Source organism: Budorcas taxicolor, chromosome 24 (genome assembly GCF_023091745.1).
Source record: "Budorcas taxicolor isolate Tak-1 chromosome 24, Takin1.1, whole genome shotgun sequence".
Classification (NCBI taxonomy): Eukaryota; Metazoa; Chordata; class Mammalia; order Artiodactyla; family Bovidae; genus Budorcas; species Budorcas taxicolor.
Window position 1 is genome coordinate 19,424,690 of NC_068933.1, and position 26,133 is coordinate 19,450,822.

Sequence of the window (26,133 nt, forward strand, 5' to 3'; positions counted from 1 at the left end):
CCGCCTTCAATCTTTCCCAGCATCAGGGTCTTTTCCAATGAGTCAGTTCTTCACATCAGGTGGCCAAAGTTTTGGAGTTTCAGCTTCAGCATCAGTCCTTCCAGTGAATATTCAGGACTGATTTTCTTTAGGAAGGACTAGTTGGATCTCCTTGAGGTCCAAGGAACTCTCAAGATTCTTCTCCAACACCACAGTTCAAAAGCATCAATTCTTTGGTACTCAGCTTTCTTTATAGACCAACTCTCACATCCATACGCAACTACTGGAAAAACCATAGATTTGACTAGATGGACCTTTTTGGCAAAGTAATGTCTCTGCTTTTATAATATGCTGTCTAGGTTAGTCATAACTTTTCTTCCAAGGAACAAGCATCACATAATTCTCACAAGGAGATGACATAAATCCAAAGTGCAGTTGTTTTTAATGAACACTAATACTCTGTTCTGATATGACTTAGTCTTAGTTTGGTGTGTCAAGGGGTCTAGCAGAAAAAGCACTGCACTAGGAATATGGAAACTAGATTCTTGCACCTAATACTGTTACTGCCATTAAATAGTTTTGGAAACTCATGCAGTAATTTACTTTTAGGGGGGTTAAATTTCCTCCATATTAGTTTAGGCCCATCCAGTATTCTTGCCTGGAGAATCCCAGGGACAGAGGAGCCTGCTGGGCTGTTGTCTATGGGGTCACACAGAGTTGGACATGACTGACGTGACTTAGCAGCAGCAGCAGCAGCAGCAGCAGGTTAAATATATATACACATATACAGAAACACATTTCTATCTTTGTGGGATAGAATCAGTGGCATATCAAATCAGGGAATCACCACTTGCTCACTGACAAGCAGTAAAAACAAACAGGAAAACATCATGTGTGGTACTTAGAGTTATATTGAATTATGATTCTAAAGTGAGTCAGAATTGAATATATACAATATAAAAATATTAATGAGATATTTTACAGTCCTTTTTTCATCCTAGGTCTTTGAAACTAGTTGTGTATTTTATACTTAGAGTACATCTCAATTTGAATGAGCCATGTTTTAAGTCTCAAAAGCCACATGGAGCTTGTGACCACCGATGTGGGCAGCACACAGCCAAAGTCACAAAGTTTCTGGGTGAGCCTTTGGTGGGAAAGCACCAGTCACCCAAGGGTGTCAGCTATATTTTTTAAAAGTCTTTACGGAATTTGTTACAATATTGCTTCTGTTTTATGTTTTGGTTTTTTGACTGTTGAGGAATGTGGGATTTTAGCTCCCTGACAAGGGATCGAATCTGTAACCCCTGCAATGAAAGGTGTGGTCTTAATCACTGGACCACCAGGGAAGTCCCCATGCGTGTCAGTTTTTAAGATAATTACTTGATTGGATAGCTGTTAAATGACCTAAAAAATTTGACCCAAGTAAATGAGATTTATTGGGTTGTATTTGTTAAAAAAAAAGAATTACTATAAATTTTAAAGATAAACTGTATCAATAGCTGAATTAAGTTTTGTATAATTTATATAATAAGTTTTAAACTTATGTAAAATTATCAACAATATGTTTATCACATATACTGCTCTTTTGACTTAAGAATAGGCAGGTGTGTAAAACTTTAAAAATGAACACAACTACAAATGAAGATTTCAGCAGTTCTAACATCTTCACTGAGTCACAACTAGGAAGGCAGAATAGAAGTCAAGTCAGTTCTGATTTGGTTGAGATCTCTATGTGATAGCATTTTCAGATTTCCATTCTGTTTTATGGGATTCTATAGAAATAGTTAATAACAATCTGAGCCATAGCACAGTGTGTTTCAATGAGCATTTGAGAGTTTCAAGTACAGATATGCTTTCTAATCGTCACCCCAACCCGTCCTGCTAAACTGCTCATTGTCCTCTACCTCCAGACATGGTCCTCGTGTAGATGGGGAGGTCTTTGGCTGCTCGCCGAAGGACTTCCTGATGGGCTTCTCCTCTAGGCTCTCTCTCCAGCAATTCTTTCTCTGCATAAGAGAGATGGAACTGTGGAAGAAACTTAAATATTAATCAGTGCTCACAAAGGAATAACATATTGATCTACTATACCCACCAAAAAGGTATTTATAAAATATTAACAGGACATAGCATATATATTCAAAGAGGCAATGGAGTATGAAATCTGGGAAAGTCTATTCATCCTGTAGTTTGTAAATCTAGAAAAAGGGAAAAATGATAACCCTTGCTTCCTCAGATCTTTGTGAACCTGAAGAGGAAAAGAGAATGTAAAAGTGTTTTTACAAACTGTAGAGTTCTACCCAAGTATTAGTTATGTTAATAGATGAAATGGCAAAATAAATCAATTAGCTCAATGGATGCAGTTTACAATCAGTTATAATTAGAAACAAAAATAGAAACAAACACATCAAGCAAGTCTTCTCATGTAGAGGGAGTTTTAACTTAGGGATAATCATTACATGAATTCTTTAGCACTCAAAAGAAGTAGTCTTTAATTTTACTTCTTATACTGCAAATTTTGTCCCACCAATTTAAAAAAATACTTCTTTGAGAAAAATGAAAATCTGTTTGAGTTCCAACTTGATAATCACAAAAAAAATTTTTTTAAGTCTGTTCAAACTCCTATAAATATGCTCTAGGAGACATGTACAAGGATATTCACAGAATCACTGTTTGAAATATAAAAAACTAAACCCAAATGTCCATCAAGGGATAATGGATAAATAACTTGGAGTATAATCCATCCAAATAACTTGAATCCCATATGGCACATAACATTCAATGAACTATCCGGTCCCATCACTTCATGGGAAATAGATGGGGAAACAGTGGAAACAGTGTCAGACTTTATTATTTTGGGCTCCAGAATCACTGCAGATGGTGACTGCAGCCATGAAATTAAAAGACGCTTACTCCTTGGAAGAAAAGTTATGACCAATCTAGATAGCATATTCAAAAGCAGAGACATTACTTTGCCGACTAAGGTCCATCTAGTCAAGGCTATGGTTTTCCTGTGGTCATGTATGGATGTGAGAGTTGGACTACGAAGAAGGCTGAGCGCCAAAGAATTGATGCTTTTCAACTGTGGTGCTGGAGAAGACTTCAGAGTCCCTTGGACTGCAAGGAGATCCAACCAGTCCATTCTGAAGGAGATCAACCCTGGGATTTCTTTGGAAGGAATGATGCTAGCTGAAACTCCAGTACTTTGGCCACTTCATGAGAAGAGTTGACTCATTGGAAAAAACTCTGATGCTGGGAGGGATTGGGGGCAGGAGGAGAAGGGGACGACCGAGGATGAGATGGCTGGATGGCATCACGGACTCGATGGACGTGAGTCTGAGTGAACTCTGGGAGATGGTGATGGACAGGGAGGCTGGCGTGCTGCGATTCATGGGGTCACAAAGAGTCGGACACGACTGAGCAACTGAACTGAACTGAACTGATAGCTGTGTACAACCAGGACTATCAACATACTGATGAACAGATATATAAAATAAACTATTATGCATGTTATTTTTAGGGATATGACAAAAATTATTCATGGGACTTGTTTGGAAACAGTTTTGAGTGATAGAAAATGGATAACATCAAACGAAACAATTCTACTGTAATAGTCAAGAAAGGATAGGGTCAATCTAAGAGAAAGTATCTATTAACTTTCAATTCCTCTGCCTAGAACACTATTCCTCACATTCTCTGGATGGCTCTTTCTCATGCCATCTTCTCAAGGGACCCCCCTGATTCCCTTACTCGCATAGGGACCCTGATAATTCGTCCCTTCCCCTCACCGTATTCTCCATCAGGTCCATGTGAGTTTTGTGTGGCATGCCATAAACTGAATTTCTTTTGTTGGTTCATTTGCCCTTTGTCTCTCTCTTTTATAAGCGTGTAACCCCACAAGGGGATTAAGTCTTGGCACAGAGTAAAGTCCTCTGTGAGAACTCTGGAATGGACACAGGAACAAGTACCAGCAGGCCTAAGTCAGAGTGTCGAAAGTTGAGGCAAAAGTTTTTTTATACTCTAGTCTCTAGCTTTCCATTGTCAGAACCCTGATTCTCACAATTCAGGTAGATTTGTCTCCCTTGCTCGTGTCTAAAATTAATTTAAAACCTAGCATTGAAAATTAGTAAAAGACTTAATAATAGTCAAAAGGAATAAAACCATCAACATTTTATTACATTTTCTACAGAGTTCTGGATCTTTTTAACCTTAGAAGTAAGTTCTGGTAAGTGATGGAACTGGATGGCTCCTCAGTATGTTTAATACTTTTATAAATAAACGTAACACACTGCATCTATTAGGTCCGAAAGACCAAATACTGTTTGGAAGAACTGTTACTTATCTAAGACAGATGTCAAATACCTAATGCTATCTTGGAATGCACCAAATATGCACTCCCCTTCCTTAGAACACTTTTATGTACAAATGAGTGTCACAGATTTGAGGACAGATGACATTTGTAGAGCTCTGATGGAATGAAAGATCTCCTGGGGTGTTACCTTGGGATAATACACATAACCTCCAACCCTCCAGATTGTGGCAGTCGTTTGGTCAGTTAATGCAAGTTGTTTTGCTTTTAAGTAGTTTTATCAATTTTAGAATACTTGGAATTTATCAAAAAATTGAGAAAATGGTATAAGGTTCCCGTATATCCTCTCATCAAACTGCTGATATTCCTAACATCGGGTATTAGTATGGTACATTTAGGATAATTAATGAATCAATATGGATACACTGTTATTAACAACAGTTCATAGTTTGTTCAGATTTCCTTAGTTCTTACTGAGTATCTTATTTCTCCATCCCAGGGTCCTGTTGAGGATACCACAGTACATTTGTTGTCCACGTTTCCTTAAGTTCCTCTTGGCTATAACATTTTCTCAGATTTTCCTTGTTTTTGTTGAGCTTAACGATTTTGAATAGTACTGCTGAGGTATTTTATAAAGGTGCTTCTCTACTGGAATCTTTCTGATGTTTGTCAGATGATTAGACTGGGGTTACGGGTTCCGTGGAGGAAGACCACAGAAGCAAAGTGCCATTCTTGTCAAGAGAACATACAATCAACGTGACTTAGAACTGTTGATAGTGACTTTAATCACCTGGCTGAGGAGGTGTTTTTCAGGGTTCTCCACTGTAAAGTGAATCATTATTTCCCTACCTCATCCTGTAGTCTTTGGAAGGAACTTACTACAGGCAGCCTGCATTTTACAAAGTGGGGATTTATTCCTCCCCTCCTGAGGTCTATGGTCCATAGGGTCGCAAGAGTCAGACCCGACTGAGCAACGTCACATGCGTGCATGCATTGGTGAAGGCAGGTGGTGGTGGTTTAGTTGCTGAGTCACATCTGACTCTAGCGACCCCATGGACTATAGCCCACCAGGCTCGCCTGTCCATGGGATTTCCCAGGCAAGAACACTGGAGCAGATTGCCATTTCCTTCTCCAGGGAATCTTCCTGACCCAGGGATCAAACCCGGGTCTCCTGCATTGCAGGAGGATTCTTTACGGACTGAGCCACCTGGGAAGCCGTTGAGGGCAGAGTATCTACATAAATTATTTGGAATTCTTCTGTAAAAGATATTTCGTTTTTCCACTTATTTATTCGTTCAATCATTTCTGAATACTGAGAAATGCAAAGATATTTATTTTATACTTTGAGTTGTGTGTGTGTGTGTTTAGTGCCTTCAGTTGTGTCTGACTCTTTGCGACCCTTGGGACTGTAATCTGCCAGGCTCCTCTGTCCACGTGGTTCTCCAGGCAAGAATACTGGAGTGGGTTGCCCGTGCCATTTTCCAGGGGATCTTCCCGGCCCAGGGATCAAACCGGTGTCTCCAGAATTTCCTGCATAGCAGGCAGATTCTTCACCGCTGAGCCACCGGTTGTAACTGAACACTATTTTATTTATTTTCCTGCTCAAAATGCTCCAGCTTTGGTCACTGTGACATGTTCAACTGGATCCTATGGCCCTTGGACATATCACCATCAATATATTTTATTTTATAGAGTACTTCTTTATTTTTTGGCATGATAAGATGCTTCTGGCTCATCTTCAAAATCTCCTGCCCTAGTTCTAGAATTAGCCATTTCTATAAGGAGTTCTTCTTCCTTTTATTGGAGAATGATATCAGAAATCAATATTTGGAATCAAATACAGTTTTCAGATAAAAGGAAAGTATGATTTCAAAAGGATGTACAAACTAAGGAAAAAGCAAAATCTAATAACACACAGAAAACTCAGAGAATTGTATTTCCTTTTTTGCTAGTTGTCTCTGACTTAAGAAAAAAAGAAACATATCACCTCATTAGTACCTAAAATGTCCAAATTAAAACATAAAACATTTTTCCTATTAAATCGGAAACTTTTCTTAAGAACAGCACACAGTGTGCCAAGGCTCTGATGAAACTGGTAGCTTTGGAAATTGCTACAATCCTTTTGGGAAACAATTTGGCAAGTGACTTAAATTTCCTTTGTCTAGAAATTCTACCTCTGATAACTTACATTAAGGAAAATAACCCAAAATATGAGTAAAGCTCTATGAATAAACACATTAACAACACTATAATATGAAAAGCTGGGATCAGCCTAAAACTCCAATGTTTCAGTGAGAATATCATGTTGTTATTAAAAATGGTAATTTGTACTTAAAAATAAACCAATGAAGAACTATTACATGAAAAAAATAAGAGTATGTGCCCTCTAAATACAACTAGGAAAAATAACTAGAAGAAATTCAGAATAGAAACTGGCTGAATTAGTGTGGTGGGATTTATTTTTTTCTTTTTCTGCCTACTCTTCATTTTCAAAATATTATTTAGTATGGTTATTTTTATATTGGAAGAAAATCTTATGAATTGAAAACTTATATTCTCTCAATAGTGACTCGACGATATTTACATTATTTTCTTCTATTTTCTCTTCTCCTATATTTAAAATCTCATTTCCAAAGGGCAGCTGAAGTCCAGGACCGTCATTTTATAAGTGAGGGTTCTCTGGCTGCTGATCAGTTAAAAGACTGGCCCAAGACCTTGCATTTTATTAATGGAATAAGATTATTAACCAGCAGACAAGGACTCTTTATTTCATGACAATGGTCTCCAAACTCTTTTGATCATGTAACCCTATCTGTAAAAGAATAATTGGAGACTGTACTGCTAGTATATGCATATTTAGTCATACATATATATTATTAGCTAATATATTATGTACCTTATATATGAAATTTTTAAAAAAGGAGTTGATGTATGGCAAAACCAATACAATATTGTGAAGTAAGTAGCCTCCAATTAAAATAAATAAATTTATATTAAAAAAATAAATAAATAAAATCAAATTTACCTTTTAACAAAAAAAATAAATCAAAAGTAAAATATGAATAGAGATTTTGCTAAGTTTTTCCTCTATACTCCAACTGATGTCCTGAGCACCATTCTCTCCGAATACGGTGTCTACTCTTTTTGCTAGAGCATGGTGTAGGGACAAGAGTGCAGCTGTGAAGGTCAAAAAGACTTTGCTTTGAATGTTAGCTCTGCCATATGCTAGCAGGAGATAATGAGGAACCAGCAAAGGAGACCACGAAGGAGCTGCCACTGTGCATAAAAATAAAATTATTTCCATGAGAAAGGAGGTAAGAAAATTCTGGAAAGAAAATAATGGCATGGTTAACAGCAAAGGACATATAATTAAGAGTTAGTAGAGTATAAAGAAAGAAGTCCAAAATCTGGGCAAGAGTCATCGTTGCCAAGCCAGGGAGTCCAGCCTTTTCCCTGTGGGGTGGGCAGAGTCCCTGAGTAGCCAGAAGCAGCAGAGTGAAAAAGTCAAGCCTCAGCTTCAGAATGAAGGATGGATTTCTGCAGGATCCTCGAATCCCAGAGTGCGGGCAAGACTGGCAGGGGTGACTGCCACAGAGAAAACTGCGATGTGTCAAGACGAGAGGGATGACTGAGCCTCCAAATTAGGGCAATGAGGGAAAGTAAAGGGAAAGGGGCCGGAACTGAAAGAGAAGAATGAGGAAGTGGCACATTTCCAGAATGTGGGTGCTGGTGGAGGGGCGCGGATGCCAAGCTTCTGGCTCGAATGACGACATGGTTGGCAGTAGCATGAACACGCATAAGAAACAGATGAGTCATGGTTTGGGGAAGGATAGGGTGGTGACTTCAGTCTGTGATGTGCTGTGTCTGTGGTGTCAGTGCAATGATCAAGGACTTGTGTTTGGCAGGGAGATACAGAAGTTTGAAATCCATGGGAGAGGTCAGGCTAGAAACAGATGTGGAAATTGTGTCAACACAGAGGTTATAAGCAAACCACCAGAGTGGATGAGATGATCTAGCTAAAAGTCAGTTTTCTCGTTCAAACCTACAATTCAGGTTATGATGAAGGCAAGAAAGATGATAGGAAGGGAAAAAACATGGTAGGAGGGAGGAAAAAGAGGTAGGGAAAGAAAGTGAGAAAAGAAAGGAAAAGGCTACCTCTTGGCACTCTAGACCAAGCCTGCTATGAATGCTATGCCGATATCTGCGGTTTTGTTTTTAATATCCTTTCTCAGTTCACACAGCGTATTTACTGGCCTTTTTGACCACAGCTGCGTTTCAAACAGATTACTTCAGGAAATAATTCACAGTGATGCTTAGACCTCTTTCTTTCTTTTTTTTTTTTTCAGGTTAGCCTACTAAAACCACACTATTATTATCAGAGCAAAGTTTATTTCTATGCAACATCTATGTACTAGACCAAGTGTCAAGAATACAACAATGAGTAAAATATAGCTCTTTGCCTCAAGGACATTTAACCAGGATTAAGAACCCCGAAACAAAAAGTTAGCCAGAATGATCGTTTCAAAATGTGTATTTGAACAAATAACTTTATTTAAAACCTTCTGAGCTGAGACTGTTAGATGTTCCTCAGTATCGACTCTGTCCTTTTAACATGGTTAATGTGAAGTGAAAGTCGCTCAGTCGTGTCTGATTTCTTTGCACCGCCACGGACTATACAGTCCATGAATTCTCCGGGCCAGAATACCAGAGTGGGTAGCCTTTCCCTTCTCCAGGGGATCTTCCCAACCCAGGGATCAGACTCAGATCTCCTGCATTGCAGGCAGATTCTTTACCAGCTGAGTCACAAGTGAAGCCCAAGAATACTAGAGTGGGTAGTCTATCCCTTCTTCAGCGGATCTTTCTGACCCAGGAATCAAACTGGGGTCTCCTGCATTGCAGATGGATTCTTTACTAACTGAGCTATCAGGGAAGCCCCATGGTTAACATGGCCACTGAGAATAAAGACCAAACTCCAGTCTTCTGTGCAACCAAATGTGGCCATGTAACCAGCTGAATTCTAAATATAAGTGGAAATGGTGTCGGCAAATTTTAGAAAGTGTCCTTAAGAAAAAGACATTTACTTCTACTCCTCTTTTTCTACTTTCTTTGGTCTGCTGCCTGGAATGTAGACATGATGGCTGGAACTGAAGCAGCCATTTTAGGTCAAGAAGTAATTCTGGGAATAGATGCTATATATGTCAGAGTAACAGGAGAGGAGCCTGGGTGCCCAGCAGCTGTAGAGTAGCTACAGACTTTGAAAGCGGGAAAGATTAGGTAAGTGGTTATTTTATTATTGTTGTTTCTGGTAGCTGACAGCCAACTAATGAACCACTAATATGATGATTATAATAGAAACACGTCTACCTTCAGCTCTATCTTTCTATCAACCTATCTACCATCCATCCATCCTTATGTCTGACCCCAAAGTAGAAGTGGAACATATAACATATTTAATATTGTAAATATAATACTTATACAGTGGAAAAATAATATTTGCCAAGTAAAAATTCAACTATTTAACATATTAACATAAAAAAACCACTAGGCTCAATAGGTTTGCAATATTAATAAAAAGATATAAAATTCATTCTTTAGACAGCAATATTTCAGATTTCCATCTTTAGCAGATAACTATACTAATATTTTAACTTACTTCTTTTGAAGGATTCATTGGTAATGTAAAGATAGTTTTCCAATACGACCAGACAAACATTGCAAAAAGTAGATGATAAGCAATCAGGCACACAACTGAAATGAAAGAAACAAAATTATCACTGTAGTATGTGAGTACACACTAAAATCATGGTATTCACAAAAGGTATGTTTGTTCTAAAATAATCAAATAATTTAATTATTTAGTTACCATCCTATGATCAGAACCCTCCCATCTGTAAATGGGTCCATCTATTGGCAAAATAGCTACAGGGACCTCTCTTAAATTATACAAATAAGGAAGTTATGCCTGCAACTTTAAGCTATACACACAGTGTTAAACAAATGTTATAACATTCAGGCTTTAATAACTTTGCTTCACTAACAAAGAATAGCAAAAGCAAAATAAGCTATTTGCTTATTTTGCTCAGCCTGAGTCAAATCTGGTTGCCCTGTTTCAGCAACCACAGTTTTAACCAGAGATCATCTGAACAAAGAGAAAATTCCTCCAAGAGGAGCTTAAGTTTCTTATTGATCACATGTGATGATTAAGAAAAGCATTCTGAATATTCTTCTTAGATACTGCACACAAACACACTCCATGTTGTGTTTTGGTCTTGAAACCCTATGTAAATCTAAAATATTAATTTGGTACCCAGTGTATTGGAGAATACATTAATATATAACTTAATTGTGTAGAAAAAATATGTAAATTTAAAATATAGCATGTTTGGTATTTTTAAACCTTAACAGCAATTTCAGCTTTTCAAAGGACGATGATATTTCTGTTACAGAATCATTAAAACATCGAACTATTTAATAAGGCACCTAAAATCAGTGTGAGATGATCAAGGAATAGAGCCAATGGTCTTTTACATGAATTATGTAGGTGACTCAGGTACGAAGTCATACTCTGTGTGGAAACAGGAGATAGTTGATATTCCTGTATCTGGAAGCCACAAAAGTCTCTGGCACAATGACTGCCGTTTCAGGCCAGAGGTCTCTGCTAAGCGTCTCAGAGAATTCAGCCTGAGATGTCTTTTTACCCCATCTTGACTTCAACATTCTCAAAGTATCATTTATTAATCAAATATAAATGAATGCTATTTATTTTCTCAAACTATCTTTAAAATTTCAGATCTAAAGCAGTGATGTATCTTACCTTGTTCTCCAATGTTTTCCATGGACACTACAGAAACAGAGAAAAGAGACGGGCAATATGTTATATGAAGCTTATAGCAAACACAGGGCCTGAAAGAGACATAAGATCTTGAGTAGGTTAATAATTTAGCTCTTTCCAAGCCAACGTTCTTTAAGTATTTGTTAGACTGTTTAGAGGAGAGGTGAGCATTGTGGAAGAGGTGGGGAGGGGAGGCTGGGCCTTCAGCCAGGCCCTGCTAGGCATCCCAGCCTTGGCTCCCATGCAGGAAAGACACCCCATCAAGTGCGGCCCTGCTGAGTCTTCCTCCTTTATTGATTGGTTTCTCAGGTTTCCTTTCAACTACAGAGTTCAGATAAAGGTTCACTAGCTCATCACACTCCCAGAGACACCGACTGCTCTTTGTAAGTTGGCAACCACTGAGTTAGCGCTCCAGAAGAAAAAAAAAATCATGTCCACTGTACAGATCTCTCTTGCCGGATTTCTGAAAGTACAAATTCTTACGCCCAATGGCTAACTGCTCCCTGCAATATAACGAGGGGCCTGAGAAACTGCCGTCTCTGAGGGGCTGCGGTGAATACTGCAAGGTGGCAGGTAGATGAGGACTGGGACCGCAGAGCTCAAACCGGCTGGGACAAGAAACCAGACTCGGTAACCCTAGATGTTTTCTTTCTTTCTGTTTTTGTTTTTGCCAGTTAAACTTTTTATTTTATATTCCAGTATAGCTGACTAACTGCTGTGATAGTTTCCGGTGGACAACAAAGGGACCCAGCCACAAATATACACGTATCCATCCTCTCCCAGCTAGAGAAGGAAATGGCAACCTACTCCAGTATTCCTGCCTGAGAAATCCCATAGACAGAGCACAGAGGAGGCCCGGCAGGCTACAGTCCCTGAGTGTGCAGGAGTTGGACATGACTTAGAGGCTAAACCACCAATCACTCTCATTCTGCCCCAAATCCCCTCCCATCCAGGCTACCATATAACATTGAGCAGAGTTCCCTGTGCTATGCTCCCTGTAGCGAACAGTGGGTTGTTTATCCATTAAAAAATAGCAGTGTGTAAATGTCCATTCCAAACTCCCTAACTACCCCTTTCCCTCCTCCTTCCCTCTTGGCGGCTGTAAGCTCTCTAAGTCTTCTGTACTGTCCGCCTGCTTTGTTTCCCACGCGGTCTCCCTCCATTTATACTAAACTCTTTGCCATACGGTCTGCCTTATCTCAGTAGTAGCAAGTCTAGATTTGACTTTGTTTCCTGATGCATCTTTGTTCCTATTCAGCTCTTTGTCCTGGAGTATAATTTCATTTGCATTAGGAACATTGGAATCAGAGGGTAATGCTGTGAGAGATTTTTAAGATTACCTGATCAGACCAACCTCCTTCCCAGAAGGGCGACAGTTCAGTCATTTCTAGAGCCAGTGGGAACCACAGTTTGGGAGAGCAACCCATTCTCTTGCTGGACTGATTTAGGAACGACCGTTAAGATCAGGGTGTGCCGAAATGAGCCTCCTGTGGATCCTACCTATGATATCCAGGCTTCCAATCTGTAGCTGTAAACAGAAAATCTAAAAGGCAGATCTTCATATGTTCTTTTTTAGCCCCCAAAATAGACGATTTCCAGATTTCTCACCGATCTTGATGTGGCTCCTTTAAATATTTCCTGGTCTTTCAATTTCTGCTAACATTCCTGATCCCCAGGATGGGACAGGCAGAAGGAGATGATCTTTGACTTACAAATGGCCTGTAACACAAGTGTGCTTGCCCATCAGAGGCGAGAGGGAGTCAGAGGGCACTTCCTCACAGAATCCCTAAAGTGGCTGATGTAGGGCAGAGGAAGGACAGAGCTGTCTTTTATGTCTGACCCCATGACTCCCGTCATGCATTTCTCTGTGGGCCCTGACTTCCCCTTCTTCAAAATGCTCTAAAATTGACTACAGTTCTTCCTTGGATCAAAACTTCTACCCCTGCAGCTAATCGAAGGAAATGCAAAAGCAATTTGAATCCATTTGTGCATTTATGTATGAATGACCCTTAATGACCATTCCAGAGGTTCTGGTGTTTTAAAGAAAATGTGTTTGTTAACCCATGACTCTAGTTGTCAGAACTGAAACAGTAAAACAAAATGACATTTAAAAAAAAAAGAAAAAGTATGATCAGTATGAGGTAATACGTTTTTTGTCCCAGGCTGTTAATATATTCTGAATATGCATTCAAAGATATTTTCTGTCCTTCATAGCTTGCTTTACTTTAATGTACTTCAAAATTCACAGATTTTTTTTTTTCAGTTAAATGAGTTACTCGTGGATGCATGTTTATGGAAAATAATCCTGATAAAATTTATAGAGTAAAACGTGAAAGTCCAAAAAGGTTGTATCAATTATACTCCACAAAATTCTGAGCCTATCAAATTTCCTATGAATGTAAAATGTCTTTAATTTTTGTCAACATTTTTGCCAAAGTAAAAATCACTGTTTTAGTATTCATTTCCCTGATTACTGGTGAACTTTTAAAAATAATTTTTATTAAAAAAATTAAATGATTGGTTTTTCCTATCTCTTCTGATTTTTTCTATCTCTTTTCTTTTCCTTTTTGAGAGTCTTTTATATACTCTGTGAAGTAATCCCATATTTGTTACATATGTTCTAAATAAAGTTGTGTATAACTACTTTCAAATGAGTTAATAAATACTAGTAAAAATGAACAATCTGCCTGCAACGCAGGAGACCTGGGTTTGATCCCTGGTTCGGGAAGATCCCCTGCAGAAGGAAATGGCAACCCACTCCAGTATTCTTGCCTGGGGAATCCCATGGACGGAGGAGCCTGATGGGCTACAGTCTATGGGGTCACAAAAAGTCAGACACGGCTGAATAACTAACACGTTCTTTAAATAGCAGTGCCAAAACGTTGAAACTGACCTATGTCACTAACATATATATGGACCACACTTGGTTGTGCTTTATTACACTGAGGAAATTGATGTTCTTGCAACCATGTTTACCTCATTATGAGGTCAATGGTTTATCTTGTAATTTTTTTCTTTTTGCTGCACCAAGCATCCCTGACCAGGGATCAAACCCAAGGCCCCCCGCTCCCCTCTCCACACTGGAAGCTTGGAGTCTTAACCACTGGACCACCTGGAAAGTCCCTGTCTTGTAATTTTCAACTTAGGGGAGGAGCTGTCAGTTTCAATATCCTTTCTTATGACAAAACCACATAGGATACAATGTATTTTCTATTTTGTTCATAAATAACCGTTTAAGGTTATTTACTCATGTTTCTAATACATATATATTAATATATAAAGACAATATATGGAAAATACAGGCTCAATTTTGGAAAAAATAGATGTTAAATGTATTTTAATTATTTATATCAATGTGAGAATTAAGTAACAATACTGATCATATTTATGACAGATCTTCCAAAAATAATACTGGATTTTAATGTGAATTTTGAGTTTTATCCAGTATTACTTATTTCACAGATTTCAGTTTGGTCTGTTTAAAAATTAGGCTGATACTTATTCTCCAACTGCACACATATAGAAATTTCGAATCTCTTATATATATCTTTACTATATTTTCTAATAACCAGTTTTTGAGGTAAATGAACATAGCTATTTACATTTTTATTAAAAGAAAATGGAGACAGATGAGCTTTACTACAAGTCACAATGAGCAGCATATTAGTTATTTCTATCTGAGATTTTTGTTTTCTATTTTAAAGTTTTATGCATGTGACAAAAATATTATGATTCTGGGCTCTGCTGGATCTTATTAAAATTAGTTCCTCTTTCAAGCAAAACAACTAGCACAGAGCATCTGTCTCATAAATGTTTGCTGAATAAAAACATTGACAAACAGAAGTAAACATCATGAATTTGAATCACATAAAAGTGGAATTCCAATGCAGACCTATGAGAAACAATTCTTTCATCTGTGGACTCAAAAATTTCAAGAACAGAGTTACTTTTTTTACCTGTCATCTTAGCACACTGTAGAAACTCAACTAGTAATCTGCAAAACCAAAAGCAATCTATCTGCAATGCCTGCTGGCCTACACCCCCAGATGTGAAGACAACACCTCATTACACAAAGAAGGGACAGAAGACCAAGTGGTCCTGATCCCCTAAAAAAGGAAAATCTTGAAGAAGGCATTGGTTTCAACTGGGCTTCAAGCAACTTTAGAAGAGGACAGAAAGGTTTTATACGTTTATAAGGTTTTTGCCTCTTAATTTTGAGTCTTCCTTAGTATCTTATTTTTTAATAGGTCAGTGTGTCAAAATGAAAAATAACCTTACTAAGCATAACAGAACTAAAGAGCAAAGACTCCAGATGAAGACAGGCGAAGCCCAACTCCATCTCTGCCTCCTGCTAGTTTCACAGTGATCCTATTGAACAGGTATTCCATCACGACGTGAGTGTAGGAGTAACAAATGCAGTATTACTAGAGCTGCTGTGGAATTAAAAGAGGTAATAAGTGTAAAGTACTGGCACACAGTAAGCCCTCCAAATATACCAGCAATTATAATACATGAATTAATTAATGTATTAATTAATGTATTAATGTGTTGATTTTGTGAATACTAACTATAAAAGATGTTACATAGGAAAAGGGCCCACAAATGAAGAAAAACTACAAAGAGACAAGTTATATTTGTACAAACCTCTCAAAGACATCCATGCAAACAGACTTTACAAAGTGAAAAAAAGGTGAAAAAGGACTTAGATTTCATATCTTGCCTTTAATCTAGATGTGTCATTTCAGAAACTTGGTAGTAGAAACAAAGATGGTGGGACTCATCCTTACAGAGAGTGACGAGGAGACACAAAAATCCTATTGCTGATATGGCAGTCAGTCCACACGAGACCTTCGTGTGGGGACAAGACTTGTTTTGGATGTGACACCATCTGTTCAACATAACGAATAAAAACAATGACTTTAAAAAGTGCCTACATCTTATAATCATTCCAGAGAAATAGATGTCGTTTACAGTTGGCAATATGAGCACCACTGTTCTTACACTAAAATACTTCCCCTGCCCATATCCGGTGGCCACCTAAATACACAGGATAGTCACACTGTGGGACATGATTTTAATTTTCATTTCAGAAGTGTATCTGCCTAATTTTATCTTGGATTAGCCTAATTTCTTTCTGGTTTCTTAGCCTACAACGATACTACTTTGCTTTGGAGATTTCTAATTTTCCAATTAAAACTCCTCCCTGATTAATTGCAGTACAATGAGGAAACAAGACCTCTGCCTTGTTGAAAGAGCCTAAAGAATAAAAGTACTTTCTTGGCACTGGTGGTATATTGGAAGAGAGAGAGTAGGAATGATAAATTATTACCAGTGTTAGCAAGAATGTTCCTTTTGGCAAGAGTCAAATAAAAGCTTTTAAGAATTACATCTTAGAACCTGGAACCATCAAGAAACTTCAAGGCTGGTCGACTGGGCATCCAGTTGTGTCTTCCGGCTGCACTTTCTACAGCTTAACCCACTTCCTCCCTCATCAATCATTCCTCTAAGAAACAAACTGCAATGTTAGCGAAAAGGCTGACTGCTCAGCTATCAGGTTAGAACTGATGTGTGATACTTTTGTTGTAGTATTGATCCTTAAGAAATTCTTGTGTAAAAATCAAACAGGTAAAACCAAGGATGAAGAGTCAGACTGTCAGCCAAAGTAGTAACCCCTAACATACCAAAGGGTGACAAACTGCTTCTTGTTCCAAACCTGGCTTAAGTAAACATCCTTGAAAAATACAAACCAAAAAAAAAAAAAAAAAAAAGATACACCTCACTTATCTCTTCTGCCTGAATTATCAAGTTACATTTAATCCAAGGGTCAGTAAACTACAGTTCTCAATCCAAATACAGCCAGCCACCTGTTCCTATAAACAGAGTTTTTTGGAACACAGACACACTCCTTCACTGGCACAGCTATCTCTCTGCTGCAGTGGAGAGCTGGGTAGTTGTGACAGGCAGAGTACAGCCTGCCCAGCCCTCTATAGAGAGAGCTCTTCAACCCCTGTATGTTCGTTCTCCAGGGAAACAGAACCGCAACACGATGAGACTAGATATCAATTACAAGAAAAAAAAAACTGTAAGAAACACAAACACATGGAGGTTAAACAATACGTTTCTAAATAACAGGTTACTGAAGAAATCAAAAAATTCCTAAAAACGAATGACAATGAAAACACGACAACTCAAAACCTATGGGACGCAGCCAAAGCACTTCTAAGAGGGAAGTGAAAGTGCAAGTCACCCAGTTGTGTCCTGCCCTTTGCGACCCCATGGACTGTATAGGGTCCATTCTCCAGGCCAGAATACTGGAGTGGGTGGTCTTTCCCTTCGCCAGGGGCTCCTCCCAACCCAGGGATGAACCCAGCTCTCCCGCACTGTGCGCAGATTCTTTACCAGCTCAGCCACAAGGGAAGCCCTCTAAGAGGGAAGTTTATAGCAACTCAAGAAACAAGAAAAACATTGACTAGGCAACCTAACTTTACACCTAAAATGACTGGAAAAAGAAGAAGAACAACAACAAAGCTCAAAAGTAGCAGAAGGAAAGAAATCATAAAAAACAGAGCAGAACTAAATGAAAAAGAAATGAAAGAAACAATAGTAAAGATTAATAAAACTAAAAGCTGGTTCTTCGAGAAGATAAACAAAATAGACAAACTTTTAGCCAGACTCATCAAAAAAAAAAAAGAGAAGAATCAAATAAACAAATTTAGAAATGAAAAAGGAGAGGTTACAACAGACAATGCAGAAATACAAAGGATTATAAGAGACTATTATGAGCAACTATATGACAATAAAATGGATAACCTGGAAGAAATGGACAGATTTTCAGAAAAGTTCAATCTTCCAAGACTAAACCAGGAAGAAATAGAAATTATGAACAACCCAATTGCAAGCACTGAAATTGAAATTGTGATTAAAAATTCTCCCCAAAAACAAAAGCCCAGGACCAGATAGCTTCACAGCTGAATTCTATCCAACACTTAGAAAAGAGCTAATACCTAGCCTTCTGAAACTCTTTCAAAAAATTTCAGAGGAAGGAACACTTCCAAACTCATTCTATGAGGCCACCATCACCCTGATACCAAAACCAGACAAAGATAACACAAAAAAGAAAACTACAGGCCAATATCACTGATGAACATAGATGCAAAAATCCTCAACAAAATTCTAGCAAACAGAACTCAACAACACATTAAAAAGCTCATACACCATGTTAAGTCGGGTTTATTCCAGGGATGCAAGGATTCTTCAATATATGCAAATCAATCAATGTGACACACCATATTAACAAATTGGAAGATAAAAATCATATGATAATCTCAATAGATACAGAAAAAGCCTTTGACAAAATTCAGCACCCATTTATGATTGAAACTCTTCAAAAAATGGGCACAGAGGGAACCTACCTCAACATAGTAAAGGCCATATATAAGCCCACAGCAAACATTATTCTCAATATTCCCCCTAAAATCAAGAACAAGACAAGGGTGTCAACGCTCACCACTATCATTCAACATAGTTTGGGAAGTCCTAGCTATGGCAATCAGAGAAGAAAAAGAAATAAAAGGAATCCAGATTTGAAAAGAAGAAGTAAAGCTCTCACTGTTTGCAGATGACATGATACTATACATAGAAAATCCTAAAGATACTATCAGAAAATTACTAGAGCTAATCAGTGAATCTAGCAAAGCCGCAGGATACAGAATCAATACACAGAAATTACTTGCATTCCTATATACTAACAATGAAAAATCAGAAAGAGAAATTAAGAAATCAATTCCATTCATCATTGCAACAAAAAGAACTCAATATCTAGGAATAAACTTACCTAAGGAGATAAAAGAACAGTACATAGAACATTATAAGACACTGATGAAAGAAATCAAAGATGACATAAACATGGAGAGATATTCCATGTTCCTGAATAGGAAGAATCAATATCGTGAAAATGACTATACTGCCAAATGCAAACTACAGATTCAATGAGACCCCTATCAAATTACCAATGGCATTTTTCACAGAAGCAGAACAAAAAATTTCACACTTCATGTGAAAACACAAAAGACCCCAAATAGCCAAAGCAGTCTTGAGAAGGGAGAACAGAGCCGGAGGAATCAACTTTCCTGACTTCGGATTCTACTACAAAGCTATAGTCATCAAGACAGTGTGGTACTGGCACAAAAACAGAAATACAGACCAATGGAACAAATAGAGAACCCCAAAATAAGCCCATGCACCTATGGGTACCTTATTTCTGACAAAGTAGGCAATATACAATGGGGCAAAGTTAGCCTCTTCAATAAGTGCTGTTGGGAAAACTGGACAGCTACATTTAAAAGAATGAAATTAGAACACTTCCTAACACCATACACAAAGATAAACTCAAAATGGATTAAAGACCTAAATGTATGCGCAAAAACTATAAAACTCTCAGAGAAAGACATAGGCAGAATACTCGATGACATAAATCAAAGCAAGATCCTCTATGAACCACCTCCTAGAGTAATGGAAATAAAAATAAAAGCAAACAAGCCAACAAAGGTCCGTCTAGTCAAGGCTATGGTTTTTCCAGTGGTCATGTATGGATGTGAGAGTTGGACTATAAAGAAAGCTGAGCACCGAAGAATTGATGCTTTTGAACTGTGGTGTTGGAGAAGAATCTTGAGAGTCCCTTGGACTGCAAGGAGATCCAACCAGTCCTTCCTAAAGGAAATCAGTCCTGAATATTCATTGGAAGGACTGATGCTGAAGCTGAAACTCCAATACTTTAGTCATCTGATGCAAAGAACTGACTCATTTGAAAAGACCCCGATGCTGGGAAAGATTGAAGGTGGGAGGAGAAGGGGATGACAGAAGATGAGATGGTTGGATGGCATCACCGACTCAATGGACATGAGTTTGAGAAAGGTCTGGGAGTTGGTGATTGACAGGGAAGCCTGGCGTGCTGCAGTTCATGGGGTTGCAAAGAGTTGGACATGACTGAGTGACTGAACTGAACTGAACAAGTGGGACCTAATTAAATTTAAAAGCTTTTGCACAGCAAAGGAAACTAGAAACAAGGTAAAAAGACAACCCTCAGAAGAGGAGAAAATAATAGCAAGTGAAACAACAGACAAAATATTACTTTCCAAAGTATACAAGCAGGTCATACAACTCAATACCAGAAAAACAAACAATCCACTCAAAGAGTGGGAAAAAGACCTAAATAGACATTTCTCCAAAGAAGACATACAGATGGCTAACAAACACATGAAAAGATGCTCAACATAGCTCATTATTAGAGAAATGCAAATCAAAACTGCAATGAGATATCACCTCACACTGGTCAGAATGGCCCTCATCGCTGGAGAGGGTGTGGAGAAAAGGGAACCCTCTTGCACTGTTGGTGGGAATGTAAACTGATTCAGCCACTATGGAAGATGGTATGGAGATTCCTTAAAAACAAACTAGGAATAAAACTACCATATGGCCCAGAAATACCACTCCTAGGCATATACACCGAGGAAACCAAAACTGAAAAAGATACATGTTCATTTCAGCACTATACAATAGCTAGAACATGGAAGTAACCTAGATGTCTATCAACAGATGAATGGATTAAGAAATTGTGGTGCATACACACAATGAAATATTACTCAGCCATAAAAAAGGACTGCATTTGAGTCAGTTCTAATGAGGTGGATGAACCTAGAGCCTATTATACAGAGTGAAGTAAGTCAGAAAGAGAGAGATAAATATTGTACACTAATGCGTATATATGGAATCCAGAAAGGTAGTACCAATGAATTGATTTGCAAGGCAGCAATGGAGAAACAGACATAGAGAACAGACGAATGGACATGGGGAGAGGGTGAGATGTATGGAGAGAGCAACATGGCAACTTATATTACCATATATAATGAAATAGATAGCCAATGGAAATTCCCAGTATGTCTCAGGGAACTCAAACAGGGGCTCTGTATCAACCGAGAGGGGTGGGATGGGGAGGGAGATGGGAGGGAGGTGACATTACGTACATCTATGGCTGATTTGTGTTGAGGTTTGACAGAAAACAATAAAAGTATGTAAAGCAATTATGCTTCAATTAAAAAAAATAAAATTTTTTAAAATGAGAGAAACAGAACCAATAGGGTGTATGTGTGTGTGTGTGTGTGCATGCGTAAGTGTGCAGAGAGACAGGGAGGGAAGGAGGGAGGAGGGAAAGGGAGAAAGAGAAAGAGAGAGGGGAAAAGGGGTAGAGAATGAATGAATATTAATTTAAATATTGCCTTACATGGTTATGTGGCTGGCGAGTCCCAAATCTACAGAGCAGGCTGGCAAGCAGGAGAGCCTGGGACACCATTGCAACCTTGGGTCTGATAGTAGTCCAGAGGCAGAGGCACCTTTTCTTCAAGGGACCTCAGTCTTTGCTCTTAATGCCCTCGACTGATTAGATGAGGCCCACCTACATTCTAAAAGGTAACCAGCTTTACCCAAAGTCTACTGACTTAAATGTTAATCACATCTAAAAATGGCTTCACATAGCCAGGACAGGTGAGGAGTTTGGGAGAGAATGTATACATGTATATGCTTGGCTGAGGCTCTTTGCTGTCTACCTGAAACTATTATACCATTGTTAATCAGCTATACTTCAATATAAAAATAATAATAATAAAGCAGCAACAGGTAGACTGGTCTTTAACGAAACAACTGGCCACCACAGCCTAGCCGAGTTGACACATAAAATTAATCATCACACCTTGAATCTATAATCTAATTTAATTTTGAAAATAGTCTATTAAGAAGACAGATGTTGATCTTTTGTATCAATTCTGAAGCCATTTATTATTGATTATAAATAAATTGGAATTATGGCTAGCAAATGAAATGTATATATCCGCTAGACAGAAAACAACAATAAAATCCTTTGTCATACTCTAAAAACTTGACTACAAATAATCCTATTCAAATTAACTTTATGTATACACCCACATGATTGCCTAGAGATGCTCTCCAATTCTATTCTCTAAGTAGCTCTAAAAATATTAGAGTCGATTCAGTTTAGATTGATTTAAATTCAATCTTGATTAAAAGTGAAGGTTCATCTCAAAGATCCATCCAGTCCTATATTTTACCAACTGATTTTTTTAAAAGTTTTGCTTTGGTGATTATACAATTGATAGTTTGCTGTCAAAAATGTTACCTATTGGTAAGTAGCACTCACCTCCCCCACTGCTAAACTGTCAGTAACTTGAACCTAGTTCAACTGTTGGTCCGAAGCACACATCAAACCGAAAACTTCAGATACTAAAACCTGCCTTCATAGTAGGTAAAAAAAAGAAAAAAAAAGTACTTTCTCTCTTAAATTAGCAAAGAACAGTTACATAATTTTTTCCAGAACAATTTGTTTTGGGGGTATTTTCAACACAAATGTTTACTGCTGTCATCTTTTTATTTCTTTTCGTGATTTCAATTTTCTTTTTCTTGTCTTCAAATTCAAACTCACTGTTTTGGAGGACTAATTTGCTTGTATTGCATAAACACAGTACCTTTCCTCTATAAATCCACTAGGGCAGTCTCACACAGATATATCTTAGCCCCATAGATTCTGTCTGATAACGAAGAACACCAAAAGTGAAGAACCGGTTCTAGTGAGAATAACTTTACAGTCAAGCTCTATTTTTTTCTGCTGATCTTTAACTCATTTATTGCAAAACATTCACTGATTATACCATAGTTATAGCACTGAGGATAAGATGGTAAGTGAGACTACTCCTTTGCTCAAAAAGCTTAGAGTTTATGGGACTGTTTTAGTTAGAAGTTGAAACTGATGACAAAACAAAACAAGGACATTGAAACAGTAAAACAATTTCAATTAACCTAACAGAAGCAGCTCAGATTCAGAAAATTAAGATGGAAATAGGAATAGCACTACAAATATATTTAATATCTCCTGTCCTAACAATATCTATCTTTTGAGACCTCATGTCTCTAGCTATCTTTCCATTTTGCTTGTCCTTTCCCAGGAAAACTTATTTTAACAATCATCCAAATGCTCGGCCTCTACCCGCTAGTTTCTTGTTACTTTCTCGATCAACACCAGACGGTTCTGCACCCCCAATATTCCACTGTTATCAGTCCCATCAAGTTCACCAATATTCTCTCTACTAAATCTCAGTACTCAAGTTACTCTAACAGAATTAATTGCTCTCTTTTGGAAAGGCTCTGTTGAGCTGACAGTGAATTCTTTGGTGAAACTGGCCAGTGAAAACCCCTTGAAGCAAGATCCTTTGTCCTTTTGGATATTTTCCAAGAAGCATTAGTTCACTTTGAATGTAACAGAGCTCAGAATTGGGGCAGTGGAAGAAATACATCAAATCATTCCCATGAATACTGGCGACACTACTGCTAGACCACTTTAATGACAGCCCGAAGAAAAATACATTATTCACATTGATATTTCAGTTGAATTTCAACTGCATTCTTTTCTTCTTTTCTTCCTAAGACATGTTTTAAAATGTATTTTCCTTCCAACAAATTTACTTACATTTTTAACTTTATCAAACTGCATTTTCCTTTGTGATCCTCACATGTCATTGTGATCTTATTGACAACGGAAGTCCCTGCCTTCCGGGCTGATAACCTCATCTCACACCGCTCCCCATCTCAGGCTCTGCACTTCGGCCATTCTGGTGACACAGTTTCTTAGCACAATCTGTAACTGTTTTTTAGTTGTTCCTTTTCCGTGTCCGTCACCGAGGTCTGACTCCTGGCTGTGCCTGGGGTTGATGTTTTATCTCAGCCAAATTATTTACCCTCACCTCAGCCTTACCTTAATCTTTACTCATTGGGCCGCTTTGAGAAATCAATGAGGTAATATAAGTAAAAGCACCTAGAACAGAACCTGGTACTTATGAGGAGCTCACTAGATGTTAGCTGAGTATGGAGCATAAATACAATAAATCGCTAAACAGTGAAACGTTGAGAGGAGGAGTTCCCCAAAGTTGAGTGTTAACAGTTTTATAAACAATCTGAAGAAAGCAGCACATGATGCAGTTTGAGCTTGCAGGAGCGCTACCATTTTCTGCAGAGTGAAATACCAAGCAGATGGGAATAACCTGCTGGAAAAATGAGTGAAGAAGCAAAAAAAAAAAAAAAAAAGCAGGTAACTTACAATGTGGGCAAATTAACATAATGAGAAAACACTAAATCAGTGAATTTAAAAACTACATATTCTTTCTCTATTCCTTCCAGAGCTCTTCTCTCAACTTTGCCCCTACCCCCAGCCAACCAAGGCCTGTTCATGTTCTGACAGGGCTTGGCAGGCATCAGCATCTCACTGTGAGGACTGGAGGAATTGTGTGATTTGGGGAGAAGTCAAAGGTAAAGAATCTGCCTGCAGGGCAGGACACACAGGAAATGCGGGTTTGATCCCTGGGTCAGAAAGATCCTCTGCAGAAGGAAATGGCAACCCACTCCAGTATTCTTGCCTGGGAAATCCCATGGACAGAGGAGTCTGGCAGGCTACAATCCATGGGGCCACGAAGAGTCGGACACAACTGAGCGACTAACACACACACTCTACATAAAATAGGTGACTAATAAGAAACCTACTATATAGCACAGGGCACACTACTCAATACCCTGTAATGGCCTGTACGGGAGAAAAATCTAAAAAAAGACTGATAAATGTATATGTATAGCTGATCCATTTTGCTGAACACCTGAAACTAACACAGCACTGTAAATCAACTACACTCCAATAAAAGTTGTTAAAAAACCAAACATGTTATGATCCAAAAGGTTATTCAAGTCATGTGTTAACTGGGTGGTCAGGCTTCCATATCAGCCACCAGGAGCCTCTGTAATGCTTAATGTACCTGAAACAACATCACAAAATTATCAACGAACAATACTACAAAAATTTGCTACTTGGTGTCAAGTGAGCCTTTTAGAGTTTGCAGCATCCACACCCCTCCCTTCTACCAGGCAGACAGGAGGCTGCCCTTTTTCTCTTTTCCTACCTGCTAGGCTGTGAGAGCAGATGTCCCTCCCACCCCAAGTCTTCAGTGATGGCTCCTGTATTAGTCAGTTGGGTCAAGTACCGCAGCCTGGTGACTTCTACATCAAACAGCTATTTCCTCACAGTCCTGGAGGAATCAAGTTGGAGACTGAGGTGTCAGCAGGACTGATTCCTCCTGAGGCCTCTCTCCTTAGGCTGTAGATCACCATCACCTCCCCGTATCTTCATAGAGTTTTCTTCCGGTCCATCTTTAGGTCCAAATTTCCTTTTCTTACAAGGAGACCAGTCATACTGAATTAGGGTCCACCCTAATGACCTCATTGTAACTTAATTACCTCTTTAAAGGCCTTATCTCTGAATTCTGATGTCCTGCAAGTTAAGACTTCAATGGAAGAATTTGGGGGAAGACACAATTCAGCCTGTAACACTCTCTGAAATAAGACTGCAGCCTCAGGACTTCCCTGGGGGTTCAGTGATTGAGAATCCACCTTGCAACGCAAGGGACATTGGTTCGATCCCTGGATGGGAAGATTCCACGCGCCACACTATGGAGCCTGTGCTCAAGAGCCCAGGAGCCACAGCTACTGAGTCCACGTGGCCTAGAGCCTGGGCTCTGCAGCAAGAGAAGTCACCGCAGTGAGAAGCCCGAGCACCACAACGAAGAGTAGCCACCACTGGCCGCAACCACTAGAAAAGCCGGTGCAGCAATGGAGAGCCAGCACAGCCTAAATGAATAAAGACTTCAGCCTGAGAGGGGTGAGGACTGAGTGGGGGGTGACAGGGCCTCAGGTAAGGGGCGATGGTCAAATGACAAGGGGTGAGAATAAACCAGAGGAAGGCAGTGTTTTGTTAAATGCTTACTATAGGCCAGGACTTGCACTAATTTTTTTCAAATGTTTATCTCATTGAAACCTTACAACAATCTGTAAGGAAGGTATTACTATCATAATCTTGAAACCTGGGAAGACAGGCTCACAGAAGTACAGTAACTTTCCTAATGTCATTCAG

General features: G+C 38.7%; 1 protein-coding gene across 3 annotated transcripts in view; it reads right to left on the reverse strand.

The window, feature by feature from the left end:
• Positions 1–26,133, reverse strand: part of ZDHHC2 (zinc finger DHHC-type palmitoyltransferase 2) — a 66,859-nt gene that overhangs the window by 24,617 nt on the left and 16,109 nt on the right. The window contains exons 1-4 of one of the 3 annotated variants that reach the window (XM_052661319.1): positions 15,905–15,994; positions 11,100–11,126; positions 9,939–10,033; positions 1,884–2,004 (exon numbers count right to left, since the gene is read on the reverse strand). In XM_052661319.1, coding sequence (XP_052517279.1) covers positions 1,884–2,004; positions 9,939–10,033; positions 11,100–11,121 — 238 coding nt within the window. In that variant the 5' untranslated portion in view covers positions 11,122–11,126; positions 15,905–15,994. Of the gene's footprint in view, positions 1–1,883; positions 2,005–9,938; positions 10,034–11,099; positions 11,189–15,904; positions 15,995–26,133 lie in introns of those variants that run through there. The other 2 variants (XM_052661317.1, XM_052661318.1) reach the window with 2 other exon arrangements.